The following is a 9891-nucleotide window of genomic DNA, read 5'->3' on the forward strand; positions in this document are numbered from 1 at the left end:
GTGTCGTTCCAACTAAAAGTGAGACACGTCACGATAAGCAGTACAATCAGCCATTCATATCTTTATTTCTGCTTTAAACAAATAAAACAGGTACATTAAAGAAACATTATGAAATAATATAAAGAAAACACAGACATACAAATCAATATTTTAGCTTTTTATAAAATAAATTTGGTGTGATACTCTAACTCATGTCCTTCACTGCTACCCCCACGTCGATTTAACATGTATCTGTCTCCCCCTGCTGTAAAACATGAGATAAAACAATTTGATGCTGACCTTGTACCTCTTCTCCATCTTCAGAGACCAAATTAATTTGCTACCACCAAACGTTATTTACCCCAAGCCAATTTTGGGCCAATGTTCATAATGAATACACTCATTTAGTTCAGTGCTAATGTGCAGCATTAACCTTAATGGCACCACCAACAGTTCAGTGAAGTTATAACTTGGTGAGGCGCAGAGTGTTAAGTCGCACTGGAAGAATAGTGGATCCCTCTGCATAGGTAATCTCTCGCAAAATCCCATTCCAGCACTTGTCCAACTCATCATATCTGTGGAAAACATAAATATATCAATATTTAGTGCCCTCATACCATCATAAGACAGCATATAGTAATAACATGCTATTTCAGTGCTTTTCATCATCTACAGAGAATGATTTGACATTTGTCAGTCCATTATTAATAGTGTATGGAAAGAAATTAAAAGTATAGGGAGTTCGTTTTTGGAGATTTCTCTCTCTATTTTAGACCCTAATGAACTATATTTCTATGTAAAGAAAATAGACTATGGCATAAATTTTGAATTGAGTTAGCAGGAAAAGCACATTAATATTGATGGTTCAGTACCATTTGGGTATGGCAGTATGGTGTAAGAGTAAGCCAGCATGCACAACACCAGGACCCTCAAACTGGGTCGCTTAACTGGAGTGCAGCCATTGTTATAAAATATTATAAATTATTGGTGTTATTCTATATTTATCTCTGTGTCAACAGATGTCATTAGAAGACCCAAATCAACAATGCATTTGTCAGTCTCCCAGTACTTTAACTCTTCTGTGGCGCTCAGCCTCGAGCCCATTTGTTCCCACTAAAGATGTAAATCTTTAAACACTTTCTAAAACGACTCAGTAATGTCCTAAAACAGATGGGCACTGTTGTTTTTTTAAAGATTCAACAGGAGATAATAATGCATTTGAGGTGTCTATTTTCAGCTGCGGATTAATACATATTTGGTGCTCAAGCAAGTATGAAAGGAGCTTCTTCTTTGAAGCTCTATGGCACAGAGGCTTTGGTTGACAAGTAGTACTTGTTAGTATCAATTAATTGTTGGTTTTGGTTTTTGATATGATTTCTTAACAATTAGAAAAACGTAGCACATAACCTGAGTTATCCTCGAGTTATCCTTGTCCTGTTTTGGAGTCTGCAAGATGACTATAATCATGTTCATTTCAAAAATATGTAATCAGCCAAATCAGATGTGATCATGTAGGTTAATTTACAGGATGTAATCTCTGAGTAAAGCTTTTTTTTTTTACTTCAGCCACTGTGATCACATTCTAGTCACTCATGTGTACTGAGCAAGTAAAGGGGGCTCTCACCTCCAGATGTCTGTCATCTCTGTTGGGACAGGCTCCTCACTGGTCTCACTGGGCATCATGGCAAAGCCCCCCACAGCGTACAGGAAACCTCCCATCGAGATCAGATTGAGAGAGCTGCGCTCCTGAGGGAACTCAGTGAACTCAGACCACCTGGAGCACAACATGACAATAATGATGGTGTTAAATCTGCTGCTATATTACTGTATGACACCCGTAGCAGTGCAATGAGTGCTATTTTATGACCTAATGATCTGCTATTCACATTTGATGAGTCATTTCACTACTGTGGACAGATGCCTCATCATAACGATGAGATAAAGTGGGTCTGAAACTGTTGTCTCACATGTTGGTTGCAATGTCGTAGACTTCCACAGAGCTGGTGAGGCCTGTGTCTGTGACGCCCGTCACCACGTAGATCTTGTCTTTGTGGACAGTGATACCAAACAGGGAGCGGGCAGTCTTCAGCGGAGCCAAGTCCTTCCACTCAAATTTAGTGGGGTTGTAGACACACACTCTCCTCATGCATTTCCTGCATGAAGCATAAATACGGTGTGTTACTGACTTATACATGACGTTCAGTTTACTTGTCACAAGTAGTATTACTCAGCCTGTAAACACAGTTCTGTAATGTTTTCTTATCTTCTGTGAGAGTCCAAGGACAGAGGGTGATGAATGTTGCACAGATTGTAAAGTCCCCTGAGGCAAACTATGATTTGTGATATTGAGCTATATAAATAAAACTGAAAAACTGATTTGTGGAAAAAAATTACCTTGATGATGTCATCATCATCATCATCATCATCATTTTTTAAACAGAAAGCCTGCATTCTAAACTATTCTGAAGTAAAAAGGAAGAGGGTACTTAGATGGCAGGGAGAATCTAATACAAGATGCTGTTCAGTTGCATCATGACAAATGTAAGATCCAGCATTTTCCAACACTTTACTTATATTAGACATTAAAAATCAGGATAATTTGGCCTCTACTGCCTCGATTTTCACCATTGCTTATTATAATCTGTCTCTTGTGAGTCCATCAATATTACAAAAGTGTCATACTAAATAACTAGAGCACCAATCTAAATACACATTAGTATAGTTCTTAAATGTCAAACTCTCTGTAATATCCAAAGTTCACCTAATGTTACAAAATGAGTGATAGAGCAACACAGAAGAAAGTACCTTAAGGTTTTTGTTGGCACTATGGTGGCACTGTCACAACAGACCCACAGTGTACAAATACAATCCTGAGGTATCATCAGAATAAGAATCAGCTTTATAGGCCAAGTATGTGTACACATAAATGAAATTTGACTCCGGTCTTGCTCTCAAAGTACATGCACAGATTAGACATACAGCGGAAAAGGAAAGCTGAACAGGGTAAACACAAATCAAATGATAACATATCAAACAGGTTACAGAGTGCCACGTACTTGCTTTCAGACTTTCCTCCGATGACATACACAAGACCTTTGTGTGATACGGTTCCATGGCCATACACTTCATAAGGCAGAGGGTCAGACTCTCCCCATTTGAATGACCTTTGGACAGAAAAGAAAAGAAGATCATGAATTGAACCTTTATATAACATTACATCCAAAGATGCATACAGCAATAATTTTGATACAAATTTTGATGATGGAGATGCGCAGGAATTCAAGAAGTGACGTTGTGGTCCAGAATTGGTGATTTTGAAACTCTCAGATGAACTGAATGTTTAAGTGAAAAAAATAAGAAAATTCTCTTTTTAGACAAAATAAACTTGTGAATAAGATGTAAACTGTGGTTTTCAGCTTGGTTTTCACAGGATGGTGATAAATACTCATTTCATATGTCATTTTATATCATTTGCTATATTTATGGAAATTCATGCTATGTCCTCCATATGACTATGAGAGTGTTGATTTTACTCTTTATTGAAGTGGATGTGAATTTCTGACAATTTGAAGTATTAAAGTAATGCTTTATTAGTGATCAATAGGATTTATTTCTAGAAAAGACTTCCAAAAAGTTCCATATTAAATTTGATATCCACACTTACTGTCTGTCATAGATGATGACTGAGTCCAGTGCGTGCTCGCCATCCTTCAGTTCCTTTCCTCCAACAACAAAGATGGAATTTTCAGCTTCAGCCAGGCCGAACAGACAGCGAGGACTGGGTTGTGAGGGCATCCCTAACCATTCTGAACTTACTGGGTCAAACTGGGGATGAAAACAATGGTATGTGAGGAATGAGAGACACAAGGAAGAAAAACCAAGAGTAAAGCAATTTATTTCTCAGGTTATAAAGAGCTATAGATTGACTTCATGATTAACACACTACCTGCAGGAAGTAAGAGCTGAGTGGATCGTCTTTGTCCTCCTCGTTGTAAAGAAGTCCCCCGACAACGAACACCTGGTTCTGCTCGGTCACCAAGCTGCAGTGGTTCTTGGGAATTTCTGAAGACTCCGCAACCACAAAGCATTCATTTCCTACTGGATCATATGCCACAGTCCCTGTGTCACTGATCATAAGTATCAGGTCCAGCTCAAACATCCCAAAGCGAGGGTTATTATTGAGTATACCGGGCAAGTACCCTTCCTCGTCATCGTCCTCATCCTCCTCCTCCTCACTTCCCTCTCCCCCCTTTGCCCCATCCCTGCTGGGCTTCATGGGCTTTGGGAGACGCCCTTTGTAAGCATCCTTGACAAGATCCAGCTCCTTCTTGATCTCCTGGCTGAACCGGAGGTACTGGTGACGCTCTACTTTCTCTCTGAAGTAATCCTGAGGTATAAGCCTGAAACGGACGCAGTGCAACAGCTCTGGCAGGTCTTTTGTGCGGTTTGTCTCATCATATCTGACCCAGTCCATCAGTGATTCAAACACCAGCTCCTCCCGCTCAACATTGAGAGCGTCTGAGGTGATGATGATGCCCAGCTCACTTGGGCCCAGCTGCAGGAAGTCCTGGTCCCTGACAACAACCTGGTAGCGTTCACAGATGAAGTCTCTCGCAGCCAGAGCAAGCCTGGGACAATCCAGCAGTAGTCCAAGTCTGAAGATAGCCAAGCAGTTTCCTAGCACCAGCTTCTCTTGGAGGTAGGACATACATACAGAAAAGATGGAGGGGATCTGGTACATGTTAGCAACCATGAAGATATCCTGGACATTCTGTTCTGTCAGATTAATGTCAGAGGTGTATAAGTAGCGCAGGATCATCCCCATAACACCTGGCTCTACATCTTTGAGGACAATCTCACGCTTCTTGCTCTCCTCGAGGTCGGATAGGAACATGGCCTTGAAGAAGGGGCTGCTGGCTGCCAAAACCAAGCGGTGGCAGGGGAACTTCTTGTCCTGGATTTTGAGGATACAGTCCACGAACTTATCATTCTCCAAGAGGTCACACAATCCGTCCTGAAGCAGAGTCTGTTGGTACATTCGAGGCTGCTCCACCGGGTCTATAGTCATGGCAGCCATTTTGTTCTGTCTCCTTCTCCCGGTTTAGTTTCGTGGGCACCCTACTCACTCCCCACGACACAGCAGGACTGTCAGCGTGCACAGGGCTGCTCAGATTGCTGTAGATAGTCTCCACGGGTTGGTTGGCTGGTGGCTGCAGCTGTCTGTAGCTTTCAGTCATTCTGTCAGGGGTATTTATAGAGAGTACCCTCACAAAGCTGAGGAATCCATTTTGGTGGACAGGGAGGGGGACCTACCCACTCCTGCACCACACAGCCCCCCACAAACAGCTGAATGACTAAGCACAGGGTGACCGCATGTTAAATCCAGCAGAACATCTCAGCAGACAGTGTGACGGGCTATTATTACTTTGATATTGTCACACACAACATTTGTGAGTTGTTTTTCTCTGTAATCAAATGTTGACTTGAATAGAAACAGTGAAACTCTAGACAGGTATGAAGAACGGCAGCTTCAAGACATCTAAAGAAAAACAGCATCAGCCAATCAGCAAATAATATATCATTAAGATCAGTACTGGCTTTGACACTGTTTACACATCAGTGATTCATGCACTGAGCTGTACAGTACTTAACTGTGCTTTACTAAACTGAAAATAACTCTTAATCATGCGTTTGCCTCGTCATTCAAATATTCACTGAGTCGATGAGCCACTAAATCAGTTAGGTTAGTTAAAGAAATAAACATTCTTCAATATACTAAGGGGTGGAAGAGGTTTTAAGACCTTGGTAACTAAAAGGACCAAAACCATATTTAAGAATACTCTTAATTAATCTTAACTAAGAAAAATTACATGATTATAATTAGAAAAATGCACCTGAAGAATAAAAGTGAAAGTATTTACTATGCAGGCAAATGGGCTCTGTCACTGTTACTTATTATATGTTATATCATTATTATTATTATTGATGCAATATCATGTCAATTGCATTTTAGCGATGTAAGCTGGTGCTGTGGCTGTGGCAGAGCTACTTTATATACTGGTTTACAATACTGCTGGGTGGTGTTATTTACCAAATCACAATAGGTCTTTATATTATTCTAATTATATCTTTTTAAGATACAGTTCTGCCAACAGCCAAATACAGCTGCCAAATAGATGAGTAAAAAGTACAATACATCCCTTTTGAATGTGGAGTAGCAGTATAAGGTACCTTAAAATCAAAATACTTGAGTAAAGTACAGTAACTCAGAACTTTATATAAGTAAATGTAACTCCTTAGTTACTTTCCACTATATACTTAATTTAATGTAAGTTAAGATTATTATGTGTTAAAGAGTAACTTCTGCATTTGTCAACCTGGAGAGCCGTAGCGGTGGCCAGAGGCATTATGTTTTCGGGTTGTCAGTCTGTCCGCCCGTCCCATTCTAGTGAGCATGATTTCTCAATAATTTCTCAAGAACACCAAAGATTTATCTCCAATTTGGCCAGCTGTCCACTTGGATTCAAGGATGAACTTTTAAGATTTTGATGGCCAAAGGTTAAAGCCACTGTGACCTTGCATCCATCTCATTCTCATGAACTTGATATCTCAACAACACCTGAAAGGAATTTCGTCAAATTTAGCACAAACGTCCACATAGATTCAGCGATGAGCTGATTAGAATTTGGTGGTTGAAGGTCAATGGTCAAGGTCACTGTGACCTCACAAAGCATGATGAATTCATCAAGAATTCATAGACTAATTAACTTAACTTAACTTAACTTAATTAACAGAAATATGTAATAATCATGATAAAATCATTTACAAACTGTGACATTATAATGTTCTGCAAGAACGCTTTTTTGGCCATTATTCAACATCATAACTCAAGAACAGAAGAGGTTACACTTAGCCAGATACTGAGTTTGTGACACTAATGTTGGGTGCCCACCTTGAAGCTGTGTTGATCGTATACATCTTCTGTGCTGTAGCTGCAGTTGCAACTTAACTGGTGCGCCGAGAAAAGCTAGTTTTCTGTGTTTTTGTGTCTAAGTGACTGATGTGAACAGCTATTTGTGAAATTAGTCCAGTACTGAGAGAGAGGGCTGCAACTGGCAGCTCTGCAACACCTGCAGTTTAACTATAAAGGGCAATTGTGCATCATCAGTGTACATCAATTTAACAGTGGTTATTTTTGCCACAGACAGGCTCGGATTGATATTATAAGTGTCTGAAGTGTCTTTTTACCTTTCACTCTGATTCAGTCTGTTTGTCATTGTGTCTAAGTCTCTTCCAAGGAGAAGTCTCATTCTGAAAACAAGATGTGATGTCATCTGCTGAAAAGAGTGAATCAGTCTGTATAGATTTTTCTATACAATATATAAATGAACAGACCTTGAGCTGTTAGAGGCCCCCAGCCTCTGTTAGTATAATTTCCCCCAAACAGCACCAGTATGTTCACACATAAAGTCTACCATCAACCTATAATTCAACGACAATCTGATCACTCCAGGTTTCCGTTATCAGTAACGCAGATATACCTCATAGGGTGGAATTTTTTTTGTTTAAAGCAGAGTGACTTTCAGCTTTCTGCTGTAATTAAGATCCTTTCGATCAACCTCGTTCTATACACTAGCTGCTCATTGGAAGATATCTTATCAAAATGTCTGCCAGGAGGTGATAGGGAAAAATATTAATTTTAGTGCCAGCTGTACTGTTGAGCATATAATGAAGTCACTAAGCTTCAACAAAGCTAAAGCTCAAAATGTAGATAGAGTCTAACACACAAAAGGTTTCATTCTAATGATTTAAGTTCTTAAAATGTTCATAACATAGCTGCAAACCAAATAGTTCTTCAGAGGACATTAAAGTGTCTGTCCTTCTGGTGGTCTGTAGAAATATTTGCCATATCTACTGTGTGTTGATACATCTGCCTCTGATGAAAGCTACGAGTGTGAGGGGAAACCTGACTTAAACACAGGAGACAGCAAATACAAATTTAACAGTGAAATCAGTGGTCTCTTACCATCACCAGGGCTCTTGTCAAGACAAAGTTTTCAGATTTCTGGTCTCATCCCTTTGGTTTAAAGTATTTATAAAACCAGTTGAATTGTTAATATGTAAGTGTACTGTGCCCAGTTTAAAAACATTATAATGATGACTATGCCCTAAATGGACATTATTATCATTCCAACAGAGGGTGTCATGCAAGCTAGTGTTTTTCAATTTGCATCAGTGGTTGTTTATATCACAACATATCTGTATCCAATTTCTATTTCTGATATACAGTACAGGCCAAAAGTTTGGACACACCTTCTCATTCAATGCATTTTCTTTATTTTCATGACTATTTACATTGTAGATTCTCACTGAAGGCATCAAAACTATGAATGAACACATGTGGAGTTATGTACTTAACAAAAAAAGGTGAAATAACTGAAAACATGTTTTATATTCTAGTTTCTTCAAAATAGCCACCCTTTGCTCTGATTACTGCTTTGCACACTCTTGGCATTCTCTCCATGAGCTTCAAGAGGTAGTCACCTGAAATGGTTTCCACTTCACAGGTGTGCCTTATCAGGGTTAATTAGTGGAATTTCTTGCTTTATCAATGGGGTTGGGACCATCAGTTGTGTTGTGCAGAAGTCAGGTTAATACACAGCCGACAGCCCTATTGGACAACTGTTAAAATTCATATTATGGCAAGAAGCAATCAGCTAACTAAAGAAAAACGAGTGGCCATCATTACTTTAAGAAATGAAGGTCAGTCAGTCCGGAAAATTGCAAAAACTTTAAATGTGTCCCCAAGTGGAGTCGCAAAAACCATCAAGCGCTACAACGAAACTGGCACACATGAGGACCAACCCAGGAAAGGAAGACCAAGAGTCACCTCTGCTTCTGAGGATAAGTTCATCCGAGTCACCAGCCTCAGAAATCGCAAGTTAACAGCAGCTCAGATCAGAGACCAGATGAATGCCACACAGAGTTCTAGCAGCAGACCCATCTCTAGAACAACTGTTAAGAGGAGACTGCGCGAATCAGGCCTTCATGGTCAAATAGCTGCTAGGAAACCACTGCTAAGGAGAGGCAACAAGCAGAAGAGATTTGTTTGGGCCAAGAAACACAAGGAATGGACATTAGACCAGTGGAAATCTGTGCTTTGGTCTGATGAGTCCAAATTTGAGATCTTTGGTTCCAACCACACCGTGTCTTTGTGAGACGCAGAAAAGGTGAACGGATGGATTCCACATGCCTGGTTCCCACTGTGAAGCATGGAGGAGGAGGTGTGATGGTGTGGGGGTGTTTTGCTGGTGACACTGTTGGGGATTTATTCAAAATTGAAGGCACACTGAACCAGCATGGCTACCACAGCATCCTGCAGCGACATGCCATCCCATCCGGTTTGCGTTTAGTTGGACGATCATTTATTTTTCAACAGGACAATGACCCCAAACACACCTCCAGGCTGTGTAAGGGCTATTTGACCAAGAAGGAGAGTGATGGAGTGCTGCGGCAGATGACCTGGCCTCCACAGTCACTGGACCTGAACCCAATCCAGATGGTTTGCGGTGAGCTGGACCGCAGAGTGAAGGCAAAGGGGCCAACAAGTGCTAAACACCTCTGGGAACTCCTTCAAGACTGTTGGAAAACCATTTCAGGTGACTACCTCTTGAAGCTCATGGAGAGAATGCCAAGAGTGTGCAAAGCAGTAATCAGAGCAAAGGGTGGCTATTTTGAAGAAACTAGAATATAAAACATGTTTTCAGTTATTTCACCTTTTTTTGTTAAGTACATAACTCCACATGTGTTCATTCATAGTTTTGATGCCTTCAGTGAGAATCTACAATGTAAATAGTCATGAAAATAAAGAAAATGCATTGAATGAGAAGGTGTGTCCAAACTTTTGGCCTG

The 9891-nt window shown here is 40.2% G+C and overlaps 1 protein-coding gene across 1 annotated transcript; it reads right to left on the reverse strand.

The window, feature by feature from the left end:
• Positions 1–36: 36 nt before the first annotated feature.
• LOC125902112 (kelch-like protein 40a) lies at positions 37–5224 on the reverse strand. Its single transcript, XM_049598254.1, has 6 exons — positions 3926–5224; positions 3644–3804; positions 3036–3143; positions 1947–2132; positions 1604–1753; positions 37–554 (listed from the first exon to the last, which is right to left on the reverse strand). Exons 1-6 carry the CDS (start codon positions 5054–5056, stop codon positions 443–445), a joined length of 1848 nt encoding a protein of 615 aa, XP_049454211.1. The 5' UTR covers positions 5057–5224; the 3' UTR covers positions 37–442.
• Positions 5225–9891: the final 4667 nt, after the last annotated feature.

Source organism: Epinephelus fuscoguttatus, linkage group LG15 (assembly GCF_011397635.1).
Source record: "Epinephelus fuscoguttatus linkage group LG15, E.fuscoguttatus.final_Chr_v1".
In the NCBI taxonomy this organism is placed as follows: Eukaryota; Metazoa; Chordata; class Actinopteri; order Perciformes; family Serranidae; genus Epinephelus; species Epinephelus fuscoguttatus.

What these genes read in the sequence shown, in the direction of transcription:
- LOC125902112 (XM_049598254.1), bottom strand. Translation starts at nt 5,056, where the DNA reads ATGGCTGCCATGACTATAGACCCGGTGGAGCAGCCTCGAATGTACCAA. An exon ending in GTCATCATCTATGACAGACA is followed by an intron (nt 3,144 to 3,643) that starts GTAAGTGTGGAT and finishes TTCTGTCCAAAG; the next exon opens with GTCATTCAAATGGGGAGAGT. An exon ending in TACGACATTGCAACCAACAT is followed by an intron (nt 1,754 to 1,946) that starts GTGAGACAACAG and finishes GTTGTGCTCCAG; the next exon opens with GTGGTCTGAGTTCACTGAGT.